Source organism: Corvus hawaiiensis, chromosome 1 (genome assembly GCF_020740725.1).
Source record: "Corvus hawaiiensis isolate bCorHaw1 chromosome 1, bCorHaw1.pri.cur, whole genome shotgun sequence".
Lineage (NCBI taxonomy): Eukaryota > Metazoa > Chordata > Aves > Passeriformes > Corvidae > Corvus > Corvus hawaiiensis.
This window is the reverse complement of record NC_063213.1, coordinates 65158645-65180559: the sequence shown is the minus strand read 5'-3', so window position 1 is coordinate 65180559 and position 21915 is coordinate 65158645. Positions and strand designations below refer to the sequence as shown.

The 21915-nt window shown below is 40.4% G+C and overlaps 1 protein-coding gene and 1 long non-coding RNA gene across 4 annotated transcripts in view; one reads left to right on the top strand and one right to left on the bottom strand.

Annotated features, from left to right (window-relative positions):
- CAP2 (cyclase associated actin cytoskeleton regulatory protein 2) overlaps positions 1 to 17364 on the bottom strand; it is a 68460-nt gene extending 51096 nt beyond the window's left edge. The window contains exons 1-4 of one of the 3 annotated variants that reach the window (XM_048308713.1): positions 17084 to 17364; positions 8318 to 8389; positions 5243 to 5367; positions 1525 to 1625 (exon numbers count right to left, since the gene is read on the bottom strand). In XM_048308713.1, the coding sequence (XP_048164670.1) occupies positions 1525 to 1625; positions 5243 to 5366 (225 nt within the window). In that variant the 5' untranslated portion in view covers position 5367; positions 8318 to 8389; positions 17084 to 17364. Of the gene's footprint in view, positions 1 to 1524; positions 1626 to 5242; positions 5380 to 8317; positions 8390 to 17083 lie in introns of all 3 variants that reach the window. The other 2 variants (XM_048308705.1, XM_048308699.1) reach the window with 2 other exon arrangements.
- LOC125328322 overlaps positions 16509 to 21915 on the top strand; it is a 36159-nt gene continuing 30752 nt past the window's right edge. The window contains exon 1 of the long non-coding RNA XR_007204651.1: positions 16509 to 16690. This is a non-coding gene — a long non-coding RNA (uncharacterized LOC125328322). The remainder of the gene's footprint in view (positions 16691 to 21915) is intronic.

The following is a 21915-nucleotide window of genomic DNA, read 5'->3' as shown; positions in this document are numbered from 1 at the left end:
GGGCTCAATTATGAGTATGAAATAGTGACAAATGCATAAATTAATACACTTACAGATTTAATTATTTAAACATTTACAGATAGTGTACATTAAAAAGGGTTTAGCAATTTAGAATGTTAAATGCAATCCCTTTCCCTGCTTAGTACTGGTTGCAAGGCTATTTTTGTATCACTCAGATCTAAAATGTTGAGAAGCCAGCTGCAAAATAATGATGTTTAACGAATGTAAAAACCAAGCTAGAATCAATCCAGGGAGCAATTCTCTGGTTAGGCTAGGTTCATAATTCTTCCTCCAACCCCCCGACATCTCATTTATTAATTTTCCCCTAGTTTCTCTGAAGAACAAAGTACATATATTGTAGCTTACAGTATAATTGTCTAGGCTTTTTCAAATAAAAAGGGAGTACAGCATTTCCTTAGAAACACAAAGATCCTCTAGAATTGCTTGGTCTCCTTACTCCCTCCTGTTTTCTAGGCCTAACTAGGTCAGAAACTGTGTCCTACAAACCAGAACATGTAACACCACAGAAAAAAACACAGATCATGGAATAATCCAGTCATCTTTCTCTGTAAGTAGACTGGTTGCTTTGGTTGTCCTGAAGAATATTTATGTTGGCCTTGCAACATGAATCTCAGGAGCTTGTAGGACTGCATGTTTTTCTGGCTGCAGTGTTTGTTACATAGAGCAGCAATCAACTGGGAACCGTACACACAGAGGAAGGTCTGATGGCATGGAACTACTAGAAAAGTCAAAAGCTTCACACTCCTTCAGATCCAGCCCACAGTGACCCCAGCTTTTTGTGTGGGGGATATGGTTTTGGTTTTTTCCCCCTCATGTATATTGGAAAGCTGTTGGTAAGATGAGTCCATACTTTGTCAATTCTATCACCATCCATTTTAGGGAAGACCGGCTTAAAAAAATAAAATGACACAAATAAGTTCTGATCACAAGGTTAAGATCATAAGGTTAGAAAGTATTGTCATCATGAAAATGTACTTCCTTGCTATAACATACGTTTTTCAAAAAGGGGCATTTAAATGGCTGAATCATTTTTTAGTTTGCTACATTGTTACAAATGAAAGAGATGTGAGTAATAAAAACAACCAATCAGAAAAAAAATCTCTATATTAATTGGAATGATGACACACTAGAAAACAACTACAGGAAGTTATCACTGCTTGGGCCCACCTGTTGTTTGCTACTAATTTGTTGGCACATGTTCTTAACTGTGTTCCTGTCCTGCAAAGAGCTCAGCAGCCAACAAAACTATTCAAATTGTTTGTGAATGAGAATATTTATAAAGTTTGCATTCTATGGTGCTCAAATTTGGTGCTTAGAAGGCAGGCAATCTCTTCTTATGAATCCATACAACCTTGTGCCCTTCCCAAACCAACTGTACCCAGTGTGTTATGCCAGGCTATCACTACTACAAGATTCTCCTCTACTCAGAAATCAAGGCTGATCACACAGATTCCAAGAATTGTACACTGGTATCATCATGGGAAAATCTGAGTAAATACTTACATGTGTCTTCACATCACCTTCAAGAATTTTGCTGTACCTGAGAAACTCAGCAACACTTCCATTCAGCAGCCTATCAAAGGCTTCGACATATGGTGCTATGCCTGTAGAAGAAGAACATTCCATTATAATGGGTTCATAAAGTACATAATGCATAGGACATTCCTGTGTAGCAGATGGAGGAGACGTATCATAGAAACTAAGGAGATTGCTGTAACTTCATTTCTGATTTATGAATCAGTGAAAAGGATCTATAATTATTTTTGTCCTAGATAGAAAGAAAAGAAAAAAATCCTGCTCTTGGTAGAACTTGAATAGGAACTTGAAGAGAATTTCCTGTGTATAATGTAATGGGAAGCCTCTTTTGTCTTAAAATAACGTGCTAAAATGAGTATCTCTCAGCCCTTCAAAGGAGTGACCTGAGAAGTCCAACTCTCTTAACAAAATTCCCCTGTTGTACCTTAACCAAATATTATCCCCTAAAAAGAACCCGCACTGTACTTAACAACTATTTTTATACTACCCACCCATTCCTGAAGATCTCTGTGCTGTTTGGTGGCTTTTAATAGTAACCAATTCCATTTTCAGTAAGAGAGTCTTTGGAATGGGTTGACAGCAGATTTATGCAGCGAGATGTGGCTTTGTAATCTTCTCATTTTGTTGTCTCACCTTGTGAAACTGTCACTGGATAAAGAAAGCTCAAACAAGTGTTCCAGATGACGTATCCTATTGACTATATATATGATATACATTACAAAAGAAGAAATAAGCTGCTATTTTCTATATGGTACACAGAGAAGTTTCCTGATAAAGTGGACAATCAGAAAATGCAGGTGAGGCTCCGTTTCTTAAGGACCTGGCTTCTACATGGGTCTATGTGGTACCTGTTAAGATAGGAAAAATAATCTTTCCTTGGACGCTTTCCAGCCCTCCCTTTACTCCATCATGTCTTGTCTATGCCTCAGAACCTTTGCCAGATACAGCATGAATGACACATGTGAATCTATGACATATGTAGGATATGAGAGAACAAGGTTAAAATTCTTCCCCGCCTCTCTCCCTCATTAATGAAGCCTGAGGATTGCTCTGAAAAGGTGCCAGGCTTTCCCCAGAGAACTTGCTTTAACCTTTTGGCACTATATGACAATTGTGTCCAAATTCATAATCGTGAAAGCCCTCTTTGTTCCACAAGAGTCATCTGGCTCCATGACAGAAAAAGACAGGCTCTGGCAACTAGAGTTTGCAGTGGCCTGTGTGGAAAAGAAAATTTAGTTAGTCAGCTAGGTGGGATTTCAAGGCTCCTTTTGTTCTCTTGGTACCATTCACCTATAATTCTGAGGAATTTCTGGGCTTTCTTCCATATTAAGTGTTTGTGTGTAAACCCCTCAAATGACCTAATGCACAAAAGGTCTTAGCTGTGGAGATCTTTCCAAAGCCCATTTATGTTCTTTGTCAAAGTCTGTGTGTGTCTCCAAAAGAATCATTGTAACATTTTCCTTTAGAGCAGAGTTTTACATAACAGTTCACCAAATTGTCCTATGCAGAATTAGAAAGCAACTATGCTATTTTTTACTATTCAATGCAGCTCACTCCCAGGAGCATTTACTAGAATTTGCTGTGAGCTGTGCAGAGCAACTGAACGATTTATTTGCAATCCTGCCGTTGTAATGCCATTTAGGAAAATGGTAAAGGTACAGATCTCCCACACTCTTTGTCATTTTGTTGTTTCTGAAAATGTATTAATTGAAAAGCCAAGTTGTTTTTTTTTTTAATAATTATGGAATGGTCTTTTAGGGAGCAGGGGCCATGGTCGAAGAAAGCAATACACCTCCATTTTTGCTGGAGATTTAAAAAAGGTCACACTGGCTCGAGCGTCAGTTTTAAAGGAGAAAAAGAAAGAAGAGATCAGTAAGACTGTTTCCTCTGCAGTGGCTGTGGCAGGTATGTGAACCTCTGCAGAGGTACAGTGACACAGGCACACAGTTTGGGGCACTGTAGGCGTAACAGTCACACAAACTGAAGACTTTCCCAACTGCACCAGCAAAAGCGAATTCCTGAGTCCTTGTGTGAGACAGCTCTGCCTGGAGACGTCGTGCAGCCTGGCAAGCATCCCATGGTGCTGCTCATCTCAGCTTCTTACTGCAGTCTCCCAGTGGGTGTGTTTCATAATCACACTTCAACAAGGCTTCTCAGTTGGTTTCTTCTAGGGATCTGTTGGGGCGTTAAAGCTCTGCTTCCCTGGAGGGTGAATCTTTTCACCTGACTGAGCTCTAAGATAAGGTCAAGAATAAAAAGAAGTTTTCATGGAAGTACCTGGCATGGTGCGTTATCCCCTGCTCTGAAAGCAGCCCTGGTTCTGCAGTACTGTGCTCTGGATAAACAAGAGATTCATCTAAATGTCATTACAAGACTGAATTCTGTATCGTTGAGAATTGCACAGTTCCTAGTAGTGATTGATTTATTTGTCAGTTTGTACATGAATCGTACTTCTCCATGACTTTGCTATGGTTTACTAGCTGTCAAGGTTTTATCTGGACTGCAAGCACCTTTTTACTGAAGCTTCCTGTGACTGGCTAACTCATCTGCCACGGAAGCCTGCTGGCAGATGCTCCCCTCCTGCCACAGAAACACACTGTTCTCAGTCAGCTGCTCCACAGCAGCTGCCAGTGTGCAGGCCCAAGGCACACGGGAGTGCAGGGAAGGTCCCTTGCATGCGTTGCTGGTTCAGGGCTGGCAGAGCAGACAATACAGCAGCTCACACACTTCACTTGCTGCTGTGTCAGTAAAACAAGCTGCCCGCAACTTTCTGTGTGTCCTGCAGCTTCTGTAGAGCAGCTGAGTCCATGCTGGGATGTGCTCTTCTCCGGAAAATGCAAGAAAGGGCAAGGAATACAGCAAAGAACATGAAACTAATAACGAGATGTATGTTGGGGATCTGGATGAAAAAACAAGTTTTGGAGAAAGGAAAGGGCACTTCTATTCAATCAGATTTAGAACTACCACATATATAAAGTTATTTACCTTGTAACTTTCAGGTGCTACAAAAATTAAGGCATGAAAAGATATGATTCGATGATATGATGCGAATAAATGAAGAATAGACTTTTTTTGGTATATTCTCCACTGTAGTGCTTCGGAGAGACACTTGAGCAAAGAGAGCTCAAGAGATAACAATGTAAGGCCATGGATGTATAACAGTCCTTAGTGAGCAAATGCTTCCAAACAAACTCATATTTGATTAAGGGTGTTAAATAATTAAATTAAGTGGGTCTGCACTGTGAAATTCAGAGAGAGCTGGCAAATCAACAGTGTTTATATTGGTGACTTCTATAAGAATAATTATGCTGGACATTTAGGGGATGTCTCACTTCTTCTGCTAATTGGGCTCAAGCAGACACTTTCACCTGCTGAGTTATTTACAACAATGTAAGTGATAAAATGGAAAGAGTGATAAAGCTTGAGACATGGACAGCATATTTAAGAAACATCTTATATACTTATATTTAAGTAAAATCTTGAATTTTCTAGGCCATATTAGTTTAGAATTGTATGTGCTACTAAGTTTGTCACATGACATTTCTAAATAAATTTTAAAAAAAGATTTTATTTTGATACAGAATTTGTAAGGGGTGGGATCACATTCCTTCGTAGAAGATAAACATATACATTGCTTGTAATTTTTTAATAACAGAGAGATGGTACTTCAAAATAACATACTTACTTCCATTGACTCCATTGATGCCATCACATTCCATTTCACCAGATCTGTGTGAATCTGAAAATAACGATTCAAGTCGAGTCACTGCTTTCTCCAATCTCTCCATCAAGCCATGAGTCTCTGCCATTCTGAAAAAATCATTATGGACAGAAAGAGTGTTAGACCCCTCTCAGTAAAGTCCTTGCTTCATGCTACAGTTCTGTTCACCTTGCGGCTTTGTCTTTTATGGTAAAACTCTCATTTTTTAAGCATTGTCTTTCTGACACATAAGCAGTTGCAGCGAAGCAGCTGACATAGGGTAACTTGCTTCTTTGTCAGCAGGGAATCAGATCAGTACTCAGCTCTGGCTTTTCCTTCTAAGTAGCAGATTCCAACCACTGCTAGCGTAGCTTTTGATAGTCTGCATGTGAACAATTTACGACAAAATGTGTGAGTGTGCTCCCAATCAGATACTGAGATGACTGGAATAGTGATAGAAGTAATAGGTAAAATCTTATGCCTATGATGATTTGAATCAGCATTTACAGAGGCTAAAATACAGACCCAATTAATACTCTCTGATTTCTGAAAAGGTTCATTCTGAAATTTGCCTTGGTCTTTCATGCTTTGTAGTAGGACTCAGCCACCTGACTGAAGCCTACACAAAAATCAAAGAAGGTCTTCTGTTTATTCTTCTGATATGATTTACCATCACTTTTTTTCTTACAGAAGTACCTGACATGAACCAGTGTCTACCAAGCTTTCAAAATCAAATACTAATTAACATTTAAATAGCAAAAAACATCCAGAGGCCTGCTTGTCCAGTACTGCTACAGTGGTTTTGATTTAAGATTAAATAGAAATTAGGTTACATTTTTAACAACTCACACATTGCCTTCTTTCCTCACAATGTGATTATCTGCTCTCTTACACATGAGGCAGTGTAGGCATTGACATTTTTGAATACTGGCCAACCTCTCAGGGAAAAAAAGGGCTATATACAATTCAGAATGAGGAAGAGTTATATAAGCAAAGGCAAAGCTATGTTTAAATCCTCTATCATTTAATAGAGCGAGTTTAATGTATATGTTCCTCACTTAAGGTTGTGAGTGTTTGATTCTGGTAAGTGACATTTGGCAAGGGGCATGTGTGATGATGATGGCTCTTGATCAACATGATCCCTGTGACCAGTTCCAGCCCAGCCCCCACACTAGGCTGCCCAGCACTGGGGTGTCCAAAAACGGGAGCAACAGGGGGAATGCACATCCCCAGCTGGGGCAAGCATGGAGTCGGAGGCTCTCTGGGGCCACCACCCTGTGGTGTTCTGCCACAAGACACTGATTCCTGTATGGCTTGTAGACTAGAATGGTTAGGCAGACATGGAACAAATGTGTAAATTCATTAGTTCCCAAAGAACAGCCTACTATTGAAGCCTAATAGTAGATTCCAATAAACTGTGCAACACTATGCAACAGCTAGCAACCAAACCAAACATTGCTGCTTCAGTGTCCCCACAGCCAGTGGAGAATGCCTAAATGTTATAATTAAAAAGTAAAGTAGCATGGAAAGAAATGCTTTAATTTACAAACTAGTACTACTAATTCTTATTAATATAATAATATTTTTCTTCTAAAAATTTAAGTGTGAGAGGAAATTAGCTACTAGGACTGTGGAAACATGCAGAGAGCTCTTGTGCTCTGAGTCATGCGGCCTGTCAAACAAGGTGGGACCTTCAGACTTTACCCTATAAATGTAATGAGGTTTGTGTTTGACCTAAAAGTGAAACATAAGATTTTACAGTAAGAAACCCTTGGGAGAACCATTCTTGTGAGAAAGTTTTGTCTGGAATTTATGGGTTTTTCCTACTCACATGAAATAAAAAAGCAAACCCCCAAAACAGGATGACATTAGACAGCATGCATATGAACAGTGGAAAAATTCAGAGGGGCTCTCTTGTCTTATCACAGGATGGGTCAGGTTGGAAGAGACCTCAGAGGGGTCAACTGGCCCAACCTCCCTGCTCAAGCAGGGTCATCCCAGAACACATGGCACAGGATTGCATCTAGGTGGTTCCTGAATATCACCAGTGAAAGAGACTCCATGCGCTCTTTGGGCAACCAGTTCAGTGCTCAGCCACCGGCACAGTAAAGAAGTTCTTCCTCATTTTCTGGTGGAACTTCCTTTGCATCAGGTTCTGCCCATTGTCTCTTGTCCTACTGCTTGGCACCACCAAGAAGAGCCTGGGTCTGTCCTCTTGGCACCCTCCCTTCAGATACTGACAGACATTGATGAGGTGCCCTCTCAGTTGCCTCTTCTTGAGGCTGAACAGGCCCAGCTCCCTCAGCCTTTCCTCGAAAGAGAGAGGCTCCAGTCCCTTGGTCAGCTTTGTTGCCCTCCACTGAACCTGCTCCAGGAGCTCCATGTCTCCCTTGTACTGAGGAACCCAGAGATGGACACAGCACTCCAGGGGCAGCCTCACCAGGACGAAGCAGAGGGATGGGATCACCTCCCTTGACCTGCTGCCAATGTACTTTCTGAAAATACACACTACTTGGTTTGGAAAATCAATTCACTTAAAAAACCCCCCACACCTTAAATTTTTTGTAAGGTTACAAATATCTTGGCAAGAATGAGATGAATGTATCAGGGGAGCTTCTAAAATATTCAGACTTTCAGAATATTAAACCTTTTCTTAAAACAAAACACTATTAATCCTAAAAAATATTATGAATACATTCTTTTCATATTTTACGCTACTTCATAGAAGCCTAAAATGGTGTCTATTTTAAAAGTTCTGTTTTCAACCAGACTGCTGAAGTCTAGTGTAACATAGCATACTAACAGTCAACTAATTTCATCAGTATTCTAAAACATATTTTCAGTATAGTTCCTATTTGTCTTTATTTGAAGATACAGTCTAGTAGGTTGGGGTTTTTTTCATTTGCCTTAAAATTTTCCTTGATGATGTCATAAAATGCCACAAAACTTATGCACAAAATTCTATGGAAGACCTGTTACTTTTTAGCCTCTTCAGTCTGATTTTGCCTGTGAAAGAATCCTATTGTTTGATTACAAACTAAATAATTTGAGTGCACATACCTGGAGGTCTGAGGAATCTCACAATGAGCAGACTGGTAATGTTCTACCCAATAAATCGCCTTCTGTAAGACACTAAGGATACATATTACAGTGTCAGAAGCTCAGGGGAATAACCCAGCTCAATAACCTGAAGGATCCTTTTATGCAACACTCTCCTGCTGCAACAGTCTTTTGCTCACTATATTCTTCACAGCTCTATTCTATTCCCTTTAGTTGGAGATCTACAGTGTTGTTCTTATAAAAGCAGGCATCACCACCAATCACAGAATAATACATTGTTACAGTCTTTAAACAAAAGTAGAAACTATTTTTACCCTAAAATTAGGGATACCAGGTTTCCATTCTTTTTATATAGAATATTACACGTAATAATCATCATGTTTACACTATGTCTACCTTTTTATCTGTACATTTATATATCCATGAGTGCATGGTATTTTCATCTATATATACATATATATTCGTACATGTACATCATACACATAAGAATACACACAGTTATGCCTGTCATGTATAAATGAAGTGCAAGAACACTTCTGTGATTACTGTATGTCACACTAAAAGAGCAAATCAGTTGTACATATACTGACCTTACACTTACACCTCACTTTACCATTAAATGACACTGTGTTATTTACCTTACAAACAACACAGAAATTAATGTTACTGTTCTGAACATTCCCCGAATAGCATGAAAACTCTCTTCATGCATTCTCAATCTAAACATTGGCATCTTTGCCTCTATCTTGGGATTTACATATTTGGCTCATATCACGACAAACTTCAGCATTTTCTTGGCCTATATTCAGCTGTTTATCTGATTACTTTTTCCACACTGCACTCTGCATGGCCAAACAGATGCCACAAAGCCACAGCTCAAAAGGAGCCAGAACACAAATGGTACAGCTTGACTCAGTGAAGATACTATCTGCCATAATATAGCATCAGAGCTTATATTATAAATAAATAATAAGACTGGTCTACTTACAGTGTCAAATTAAATCTCTGCACTTTAATGAAAAGTAAAGAGGATGTAAATATGTCTATAATGTACTTCCACTCCCATAAAGCATGTTTTTACATCGACAGACTCTCTATCTCACCTGTTAGGATTTTAATTAAAGCTTTGATCTTGAAATGATTATCAGGGTTAATTATGTATCTTTTCCTGAAGTTGATGCTGACCACCTATAAGGAGTTAAAAATAACGATGCTTCAACTCCCATGTAATCCTGTATCCAGTTGCTCTCTTGGTGGAGAAGTACACTGTCCTTCATTGAAAATAGGGTCACCTATGAGTCAGGAAAGGTGTTAACACACATCTATCAACAAATAATTTAAACACTGACAGTGGTAACTGTCTCTTGTGCAAAAAATCAAGACAGAGGATCCACAGCTCTGCCCTGTTTACTGTTAGTGGTATCTTTTTTGGGAGTGCTAAAGGCATGTGGTAATACTACCACCTGTCATTTCTTCCACAAAAGAAGCGAAGTCAAAACCAGGTAGAACAAGGCATGCTGAAGCCAAAAAAGCCGATTTATTTCTACAGACAGGCCTTGGGACATCACTGCTTTTCTCCCCAGCTGTCTCAAAGCACCACTTATCTATTATCAAGGCAAAAAACTTGGCTGTAGACTAAAATGTCCTGATATACTGATCCCAAACAGCAAACTGTAAGCCAAAACACACCTGTGCTATTCTGGTTACTATTGTATGTGACTTATGACAGAGGACAATATTGCTCCATCCTCAAGAAGAAACAAGCTTTAATGAATGCACAGGGAAAAGCAGTACAGTAGCATAAGGGGGAAAATAAACATATGATGACCTATCAGGCATGTAAAAATGGGGGTTTTGAACACAGGAATGGTGCCACTTTGTAAAGTACAAAATGATTCTCACAAATATCAGCAAGAGATGGAGTACATAGTTCCACAGTTTACTTCCTAGCACTCTATTAATTTGAAAGGAAATGACCTGTTAATTTATTTGCTTTCCTCCCCTCCCCCCACTCAGTACCAGTTCTTCCAAATTCATCTAGCATCTGAAAATTGATGCCAGGTCTCACTCATGCTCATCATCTGAGATGCTACATGTCAGATTTGGATTTCCCCTCTATGCCAAAAAAAGGCAGATGCCTAAACCAGAATACAGGCAGTAATGTAGTATTTAAATTGTATTTACCATTGCTGCACTGTTTGAAAAATCACCCTGCCACTAGAAGTACAGCACCTTGCACATGTGCTTTCTATCTCAGTCTTTTAATAAATTGCTATCAAGATATGAAATAAAATACACAAACCCTCAGATTGCCAGTTGGTACTATCAGAGAGCCAGTCATGAACATTTTATAGATCCAAAGCACTGTGTCCTCTTGAGAGTTTCTCTGTACAATACATGTCAACGTACATCAAGGGAGAAGAAATGCATACACATTCCTGAACATCGCTTCAAATTACAAAAGCATCTTACAGCACTTAATTTCTGAAAAAAACACAGCCTGGGTCTGAAATGGCTGGTTTTCCTGTATCACCATTCAAACACCTACAAATCCAAGCTGTGTTGAGCAAGCAGTCTCTTTGCCACCTTTGGCATGAGACCCAAATTCCTACTGCATCCCATTCTGGTTCAGACAGTAAAAACCCACTGGGTTGCGGCCTTGGGAGTTGCTCATTCCCAGACAGAGCTTGGAAGCAGCTCAGTACTGGCTGAGCGCTAAGGAGGAGCACCTGAAGCTCTTTGGGTTACTATCATAAAAGATTCTGGGTGGGGAATGCAAAACAGTGGTGAGAAGAAAGTATGTGTTGGTAGACCAATAGGAACATTACCTTGTATGGTTTGTGTTTTGTTTTCCATTAGCTGTAGGGGAGGAATGTAAACAGAGGCTTCTCAAACTGATTTCAATTTGGATAAAACCAGAAGACCTCTCAGTAAGGCCCTGTGTGAGAAGAATGATTTGAGTTTCAAATCAGAGCCTTTTTCATTGTTTTTCCCCTAAATCTACTACGAGCTCATTTGGGAGTAATTTATTCTTAGGTATAGAGAATTATTTTATTTTTAAACCTAGTTAAAAGAGATAATTTTGTATATCAAACAGTATTAGAATTTTGACTCCTTTTTTTTTTTTGTTAAGATGGAGAGTTATACCTGAAATAGCAAAAAGACAAAAATGTCTGTACAACTTCTGCTTTTTGTGGATGGATGTGCCATTTGGACTAATAAGTTGATCTGAAGTCTTGGCTGACTCTAGTATACTCATCATAAAATAGTTCTGTCTGTAGCTCAGTGTGTGTGTTAAACCAACTGATATGCTATGAATGAGTCCCTTATGGCTGTGCATAAGAGTATGCTACCTCAATTATTGTGTGTGTGGACTCCTCTCCTTGGCATTACCTCTGTGTTTTTAAAGGGCTACTTTTTATAAGCAAAGAAAAATTTTGTGCAGAAGAGGTAAAAGCAGGTTCATGTTGAACCTCTTCCATTTCAACCCAAGTGTTTTCCTTTGTCTGGCCCTATGTTGTTGGTACCACAAAGCATACTTTTCTGTTTGCATCCTGGCTCCTCCTCTGCTTCTCTCCCTCTCTTTGTGATCAGGCTGCTGCCTACAAAAACACACAGAAAAAGAACAGAGGCCTTTTTTCATCCCCCTGTTCAAAAAAACCTGTAAAATTTGCTTCGTAAAACAATCTCTATTTTGACAAATATGCCTAAGACTGTTGATGCATTTTAGATTTCTTGCCACATCTCAGTTTAATCCCATAATTATAGGTGAGCAATTGCACACATCAAGCTGTATGTCTACAAGTCAATGTAATAATAACATGGACTGCAGTTAGGTCTCTGATAATTTAATATGAATTCTTTAAAACACGTCGTGTTCATGTATGTGCTTAGCATCTCCTGGATATCAGTTCACTTTCTAATTATCTGGAAGTTCTGTGAAGAGCTTCTATCCCTTGCTGATTAATTTTGACTGTCATGAATTTTGTGATCACAAAGAGCAAGTTCATTATTTAATGATATACTGAAGCAGTCAAGACTTGACAGTCTGTGTAAGCATGATTGACTTAAAATAACCAAGGCAACCCAGTTTCTAAGTACATTCTCCTATTCCTTTTATGCTCCCTTTTCATGTCACCACTGCTCATAATCTTTTGTCTTGGTTTTATTTTCTTCTCTCTCTCCAATGAAGTGTACGAGTTTTAGTATCTCTCCAATCAACAGAAATGCAGTGTTCTTAGCCACCTCATTTACTATAAATTAGTGTGGGGCTCTTCATGTAATCAAGCATCCTAAAGGCCTTACAAGCTATTTAATTACCTGTCACAAGTCCAATTACTGTATGTAAGCAGACTGCCTTGCTGAACTGAGAAAATACTGCATGCAGGCATTGATTTTATTGAAGTGCTTCAGTTCAGTTCGTAATAACTGAACAGTAAAATCCTTTATGCTTTGGTTCCAAACAAATTGAATTGGAACTCTCTGAAAGGGTAAGTTCCACACAGTACAAATCCTTATGAAATGTTTCAATACTTCTGGGATGTGAAAGGAAAAAAGCAAAGGAGGAAGTTAAAACTCAGCGAAAAGTATTGCAAGCTCTTAAAACAGAAACTGTGAAATTACTTCTGAAGAAAAGATGAGACTAGAGTTATTCAGTACCAAGGTTAGTAACAGTTTTATTTGCTGTGCTGGTGGCTTTCACGAGGCTTCCACACCCTACTTCTCATGCACATCCATATTATGCTGAAGCCTGAATGGTTGGGCTTGATTTCAGCCAAGTTAGCAAGCGTTCCTGTTCTCACCAGAACATCCTGCTGCAATCTGTGTCTGACGATCTCAGGCTCATTGTGGCTGCTCTACTCAGCCTGCAGCCAGTGGCTCTTCCTCTAGCACAGCAGCAGCCAGGAGGGCTTAAGCAAACTTTCTGCCATATGAGTACTCCCTCTGCTCTGTAGCTGGATTGGGATCTTTATTGGTGACGAAAACTCAAGATCTTCATGCATCTCCCATTCTAAAATTCATCCCACTGACTCTGCCATACTGCTAGCATTGCAATGGGTTTGTGCCTTTGCTTCTGATTCAGGATGAAATGGGCCACCTGCTACTAAAAGAGACCTATTTCCTGATATAACCTGGTTACTACTTAAGAGGTCCTAAGCTTTAATGATAATCCATGCAATTTGCTCACATAGAAGATCTCAGACATTTAATTATTTATCCCTCCTCTGTTTCAGTGTGAGGTCTTGAGAAACCCAGGGAAATCAAACTGGACCAACCCCAGAAGCATGTAAAAGTTAGCCTTTTTGAGGATGGCTGTTGCTTTACAGGACCCAGAGCTGTTAAGTGAATCAGTCTGCTGTTTCTAAACAATGACGGATTACACACAGAAATGTAAATGATTCTTTGCATTCCTTCCAAAAAGCAATTAATTAAATATTAAACTAATACAAAACATAGCTTAATGCTTAGGATCTGAGCATGTCTTCCTGTAAAAATGTGCCACTATTTAATTATATAATTGAGCGTTTATGTTTTTTTGTTTTGTTTTTTTTTTTATATAGGCTACAAAAGCATTAAGGCCTTAATTCCCAGCATACTATTACTGGTATTTTGAATTCTACAGACAATCTCTTTGGCTTGCTGTTCTCTGAAAAACTGTGGGTCAGACAAAGCATGGGTCAGACAAAGCAATTTCCATTAGCATATACTCAGGAAAGTAGTCTCAATGGGACCTTTTAAATAACAAAAAGTCCCTGAAATTGACAGTCAGAATACCTTAAGGACACAGATGGAATTAAGACAGCAGTAGGCAGTATGTGTATAGACTATAGTGGTGTCTATGCCATAAAGCCTTGCAAAATGGTGACAGAGGTCACAAAGACTTAAGAAGCCCCAAACTCCCTACTCTTGATGAAGCAACTGAATCAGCATCATCACTGCTATAGATGCAGCTGTGCTCATGCAAGCTTTTGTCACTTCAGTGTACAATGCTTAGTAAAGGTGTTGCTATTCTGGTATAGTTCTTAGCAGTGACATTCTGAAGACAAGCCGAGTCTAATTTAGAGTTCGAAATATTTTGTATTATGTAAGCAACTGGAGTGGACTCTGCACCACATGAAAATTACAGGTTCCCAATTGTCCCCTTACTGCAAAAGACACACCTAAATTTTTAGAAAAAGGAATTTAAATTATTTATATATATCAGGAGTGCTTCATCAAGCAAAATCTTTTAACCAGTTCATAACAAAGCAGCTGTCTGAGTAACTGTGAAAATGTATGCCTCATTTATTGTAAGTGTTTCTTTGGTTTTGTCCCAATAAGCACGATAAGCAAAAATGTTCTCTTTCATGTAGTCAGGTGTTTCAGTAGGCAGCAACTGCAGCTACTGAGTTTGCTGCTGTTGCACGTGATGTTAGAACTTGTTAAGAACCACTAAGAATATTCTTTAACATATTTGGCAGTTCATCATTTCTCTCCCTAGAGTTCAAACCAATTGAAACTTTACTGATACTGACAGGCCACAGATTAAAGCATAAATTATCTGACTTTGTCCAGGTGATGTTGAAAGTCAACATCCAGGCTGAGAGATGAATGCAATTTGTCTGGTTTCCAGCCCTCCTCACTCTGTTTTTCCAGCACCTGCTAATTCAGATTACCATGAATTTTAGACCTGGGTAAATTTCAATTCCGTCTATTTTTTTTTTTCTTTAACTTGCCCAATGTATTTTGCATGGTTAATAAAAATTATACAGTGGGATCAGAAATTCTCATGATGAGAGGGGATTTAATACATGTAATCTTAGTACCCTTTCTCCTTATGGTTTACCAAGAAGCACTTTTCTCCACTAAAGTGAGAGCCACAGCTGACAAAGAATAATGAAGACATGTCAGAGGTAGGTTCTACTGTAATAGTAAATAATGCACATCCTCCTCATTTTTATTTAATTGAGAAAACATATTTTATTCATTAAGTTTGGAGTTGTGCCTGTCCACCTTCCACATGTGAGCAGCATTCAAGGGGGAAGACACAAAGGAATCATGGGAGTATTCAGAAGACTTGCATTTTTGTTAAACCCAAAACCAAAAAGACCATTTTGTTGTATGTGACTGGCTTTGTTACAGAAGGTAGATTGCTTTTGTTCTTGTGCAAATTTGCTCAAAATAGAGCCGGTGTTATGAAATCCTGGTGCTGAAAATACATAAAACCAGAACAAAAAGTTCATTATCATTTTTATAAGAAGTAATTAAAAGGAAATGCTAGGATCAAATTTGCATAAAAATTAGAGTATCTGGCTCACAGTAATGTCTTAAAAGGCCAGCTTTGAAAGTACTGTACTGAGTTCCAACTCATTCCATCTACCACTTTACTACTCTAAATAATTTTTAAAGTCACTTTTCTGAATATGTACGATGAGTTTTCTGATTACAATTTCACAAAGCAATGAAACACAGTAGTCCATAAACCACTGCCACTTTTGCCTGGCTTAGAAACAAATTCATAAAATCTGCAGGTTTATCCCACTCAGACCCCCTGCTAAACAGATCACTTCTAACTATTTCCTAATGGACTGGTCTCTGTGTAGGGCCTTTTTTCTGACATTTTCTATCACTCAGAAACAAACACATTTAGGTAAGGTATATAAAGAAAGCTCTCTTCCCCAGTTGTTAAGACTGCCCCTACACATTATGAAATCTGAAGTCTACTTGATAAAAATCCTCATTGTCGATGCTGTAATGCTAAGATAAAAATCTACAGCAATCCCCAAAGCAAAGGACAGACTGCACATTTTCAGGTGAGGTCATGACAAGTTCTCCTCGGCTTTGTGCTGGCTGCGTCTCTGGGGGAGTGTTCCTGATGTCAAGTTACTGCAAAATGCAGGACCGGCTTCACGGTTCTTCATTTCTGCTTTCCTCTTGCCCCTTCTGAAAGCTACCTTGTATTTGAAGTATCCTTTATGTATTTTTATGTAAAGGTATGTATTATGCCTTAAGGTCGCACACCCTAAGATGCTATTTAACCCTTTCCTCTGGGCTAAACCTGCAGGCTCTTCTGCCACCTCCACCACACGTACACCTCCGGCTCCAAGGGCGGGGGGATCCAAGGACTCGGCTCCCCACTACCCACCGGCACTACAACCGCCTGCCTCAGAATTAGATCATCTTACGCTGATTAAGAGAGTTCCAAGACCGGCACCGCTTGACAGCCAGTCTGCACAAACAAGCCGAGGGCATTTTTAATAACCCCTCGGCTGCCGGGACCCGGGGCGGGGGCTGGGGCACAGCCGAAAGCGCGCCCGGAGTCGCTCCCGGCGCTGACGGGGGGCTCGGCGGAGATCCGGCTTCGGCCCCAAAGAGGATCCTTCGTCTGCCGTGGTATTTCGCTCGGGTCTCCCCTCTCCCAGCCCAGATTACTCCCTTCCCACTTAGCACTGTGGAGAAGGGAGGGAAAGAGGGAGGGGGAGGCTTTCGTGCGCAGCCCGGCGCAGTTGACAGGAGGGAAGTCGAGGGGCAGCGCGGGTCCCTGACCGAAATAGCTCCGCAGACCTGCCCGCCCAAGGAATAACTCTGCCGCCGTGGCGCCCCTGGCCGAGCCCGGAGTCGTCCCCTCATCACTTTCCCCCATCCCCAAGATGTCCGCTGTGTCTGCTCCTGCCGCCGCCGCCGGCGGGAGCGCACCCACGGCCCCGGCCGCGCCTGCCCGGGGCCGGGGGGGTCGGGCCGCTCCTGGCATCCCGCCCCTCCCGCCGCCGCCTGCTCTTGAGTTACCTGTTTTGATGACCCGCGTAGCCTTTTTTTCCCCCTTCCTCTCTGCAATGAAAATCCGCGGCCGGTCACTCGCTCCCCTCCTCCCTCGCCTCGCCGCTGCTCTCCTTCCTCCTCCTCCTCTTCCTCCTCCTTCTCCTCCTCCTCCTCAGCGGGAGTCGGTGTCAGTCAGTCACATCAGCTGCCCGGGCAGGCAGGGAGAGCAATGCCCAGCAGCTTCCGGGAGTGCCAAATAAAGACAAGTCCAGAAAGGGAGAGAGACGGTGGCAGAGATGGAGAAAGAAAGCAAAAAGTGGGTGGAGTGTGAAAATGGAGAGAGAGGGAGAGGGAGAGGTGTCTCACGGCGGCGGCTGGGAATCTGTGGGGAAATGGCAGTGGTGGAGCATCACAAAGGAGCAGGAGAGAGTGCAGGCAACCCAGGGTGAGGGCACCCATGGCCGCTGATATGGTGACCCCGCTTTTGCCCATCAGGCACAGCTTGGGAGAGTTGGAAGTGAGCACCCCGTGCCACACTGGCCTGGTCCACCGTGGGGAAGAAGAACAGGGCCCGTGTGGAAACCATCAGACCCCTCACCTCACATGGCAGGGAGCCTCGAGGGCAGCCTCATGTACACCCGGATACTTCATTGCCTACTCTGGGCTGGACTAAACTGTGCCAGCCTGACCACAGCTGTAGCTGGGCCCACGGTGGGGCTGCTGCCTTCATTCAGTGGCCGTGAAATTAGGACTTCTCCCAGTGGGCAGACCCTCGTGCCTAGGCCTCATTTGTCAGGCTCTCTGGGCTTCACACCAGTCCGTACCCCATGCCAAATGGAATCATGAGTGTTCTGCAATTGTGTGGTGCTTGTCACCATAAGGTCCCAAGGGTCATCCACTGAAGTCTGCTTCACGTGCTTGTATGAAATGAGCTGGCTTTCTGTACAGAAGTGTTGAGAGATGACCATGAATTCACAGCCTCTAGAGAAACAGTTGGCTCTTGAATGGAAAAAAGAAGCCATTAGATGGTGATAGTAAAAAAGACCACATATATTTTTCAAGTCAATATATTTTTCAAGTCAACCATGTAGTCATGCAAAAACTGGTAGCACATTTTTCTATCAAATATATAGCTTATTTTAGAAGACTTTATGTTTCATTTCTGATGGTCTGACAACACTGCTATAAAACATAGAACATAAGGATTTGTTTTAATTGTGCAGCAGCTAAATGTGGGCTGAGGAAAATCATATTTTAACAAGAATGCCATGGTTAATAGCAGCTCACAGACCTCACATGCCTAAAGTCGGCATTAAGCAAAAGCAAGCAGACTGCAAGGATCTGTCTGGGATCCAAGCTCAGTAGTGCAGACAATGTAATTGGCATTGGAAATTGCAAAAAAATCACTGGCGCAGTTTCCTGTACAAAATGAAACGAACTAGTTCTCCTTGGCATGTATAAGCAGCCAGCTGAAATCAACAGAACAGCACATGTTTTAAACCCGAGGGTCTTGCCAAACCTTCCAAAAGGGTAAAGGTAGTATGGAATTGAAGACCTGATTGAAAAAATGCACAGAACACAGAAACTGCTTAAGGGAAGCGAGAAACAAGCCCAGAAGATCTCCTTCTGGAAGGAAAACCCAGAAGGATTAAGAAACAGTGAAACTACTACACTTAGAGTAAAGCTCCAGGTCTGTATTTCTTACAACTCAGAGAAAAAAAAAATCTCAACACTTGTGCAGTATCATCATGATAAGTTGAAAGTTTAGGATGATAAATGCAATAGAATTTCTGTAGAATGTCAATTTAATTTGAGAAAATGTAGTTAAGAGATGAAAAGTTTTATAAGCTCTTATTGTAAGAGCTCAGTTGAGCACTTCACATCATCCTTTTACATAATAGGCATGCAGAAAAGGAGAAACTAGGAGGCATTTCCATGGAAAGTTTTATGAGGCTACCAAACCACCAGATGCCCTACATGTCTAAAACACATCTGTAATGCATCTCCGCTCCTGTCTTCTATTGCTTTCTTCACAAAACAGTCAAGTTATTTCTTCTTATCCCAAGGAGAATTTTGGCAAACCTAAGAGGCCAAATCTAAGGTAAAAGGAACAACAAGAAGTAATAAATTTAGTAAGAAGAGAAAAAAGGGAGATTCAGTAAGTGTAAAGTGACTTCATAAAAGGCAGGAAACCCAATGGCAAGCAAAGATATAAGATGTTGTACCTGAAAATACTAGAGAAGAAAGCCTTGCAGTTTGTATAATAAATAAAGGTAACCTGAGAGGGCAGTTCTATTAAAGAACTTCACAGTTTTCAATTCAGGCTAAGCAACATCCCCCTAAAACAAAGAAAGAGAGATGTGCAAATTTTGGACTTCGCAAAATTTTGTATGTGCAAAAATACTGACTAGATGACATGCATTTGTTCCATCCCATCAGGAAAAAGGCTTGGACAGCATTAAAGAGTTTTGAAAGTGGTATTGGAATTGGCATCAAGTGAAACACTGAGCAAGGAATGACTGGAATATCAGACCTTGGGGCTGAGCACTTTGCCCTCTATCTAACAATACATTCGGATATACGGAAAATACATTGATGCCTGTAATTGAAACATGAGCAGTTAAAGATTTTTACCTATGTACTTTTTATAGTGAGGACAGGGTCACCAACTTCCGGATCAAAACATTCCAAAAAAGCCCTAAAATTCTAACTTAGGCCATAGTCATCTTGAAATATTGAGGAGCTCTTCCTAAGCAAGAAGCGCAGTAATACCCCTCTTGCAGGAAGTTACCCAGTTAAAATGTAGCAGCTCATGGAATGTAGTGGATTGGATTTAATATAACTTTATGGTTATTTTTTCATTTTACTTACTGACTTTGCTGCTGCAGACAATCTGTGCCAAGCCTGGCATGTTTTATTCCCTTTTTTGGAAGAGTGTATTTCTAAAGTTGTACAGGGATCCCAAAGTACACATCAGAAGCTGTAGAGATAGGCTATCAAAATCTCTGTAGAATGACAGCATTGTAACCTACTTAAAAGAAAAAACTCTGGTGCATCTTTTATTTGCATACATGTTTTTTTCACAGCAGAAGACTTAAAAATGTTAATTTTTACTTTCCTAGTGTGTGTTGAAAATGGACTTTCAATTATATGATTGTAAAATTTCTCTGTTGATGAAAGTTGCATCTAAATGGTTCATAGACAAGTCTGGAGAAAACCACAAATATTGTTGCTCATTGCCTTGATTTCGTGCAGTCTGTCTTTGTTGGGGCAATGCAGAAAATATGGATTAAAACTGCAGAAGCACTTACTGATGTGAAAATAAATTGGAATATCATGTGAAAATCTTGGTAGTGTGATTTTTTAGATCTGCTTAAATAATATTGGAGTGCATTCAGGACTTGTCAAGATGGCTTTTGCTTACTTCTGTTTAGTCTACAGAATTTGAAAAACAACATGTAGCTAATTAACAAAATGGATCTGTGAAGAGCCCTTTGTCTTCTACAGATCAAGTGTCCAAACATGCAGGAAGAAATAAAGGGAAGATTCTGCCAGAGAAGTGGACTGTTTTTCCTCTTTCAAACTGGGGTGAAATCTGTCATCATTCAAACTGTTCACCTGTAAAATATGCAGGCAGATTCAAGTTACATTTAATTTCATAGCTGTCACTCTACTGCTTTTTTATCTCTTCTCTGTGTTCTCTTTTATGCAGTAAGCTCTGGGGGTGTGGGCTCTCATAATTATACATTAATTAGTTGCATGTTTCTTTTTAGACATGGCAATGTAACAAGTTAAGTAATAAGCACGTGCTTATCATTAAGTATGTGAGTAATGGCATCCCTGTGTAGCAGAGCACTTAAGCATTTCCATTGTATTTAAGTAGCTTGTCACATAGGGATGGAATTACTCAGTTGTTTATAATTCAGTATATCTTTAAGGACTGTGCTGAATCCAAGGGGAGATTGTTCTGATCTCACAAATACTAATCTTTGTGACTACTTTTACCAGTGGTGGTTCTGTGGTTTAATTCAGTTCTGTGGGCGTTTTGGGAAATCTCTTCAGTAGATCTGGTAGGCTTGGGCCTCAGTTCTGCTAAGTATTTACATTGCCTTGTCTATTGATGATCATGGGATACAGGCTCGTGTTTTTGCTAAACAACCTGTTTTCTACAGTACTGCATTTTGATATGGACTTCAAGTGAAGTTTTGTGTTTTTCATTTAATTACAGGCAGAAATTTGCAAAGAACTTTTAGTGAGGATGATTTAACTTAGCAAATCTTCCAAGTATGTGAGTGTAGTGTTACTGTGCCACCTTGAACTACTCTCTTGCTGTGTATGAAACCTATGGAAGCGGTAGTCAGAAGGAATAACAAAGTCTGACTCATTGGTCAATGTTAGTTTTCCCATTTTAGAATCTTAGCATTTCTGTTTAAGCTTCCTGGTTCTGTTTTCACCTTCCTTTCAATCTGGGATGCAGGGGATCCTTTAAGAGACTGACAGTGTTCTCTAGTGAGACACCAGTATAACTAAACAAAGCAAGGTATTGCTTCCAGCTTAGTAGTTCTGCTTTGACAGAGTTTCAGGACAGCTTTACCATGATGCTGGCTTACTGTTCCAGACCCAGATGTGAGCTGTGAAGCATCTTAGTAGGATAATTGCCGCTGGTTAAATGTCCATGTTCAACACCTAGTCTTTGCCAGTGCTTTGTAATCCATCTGCAGCAGAGGAAAATGCAAGTGTACCCAACCACAGCCAGAAGTCAAAACCAACTGAAAGTGTTTCGTGGTCATCTTCATGCCACAGCTTCTTTGACTCATTCCAAGTGTCCCAACATCCTTGAAGCTCCAGTCACTTTCAGA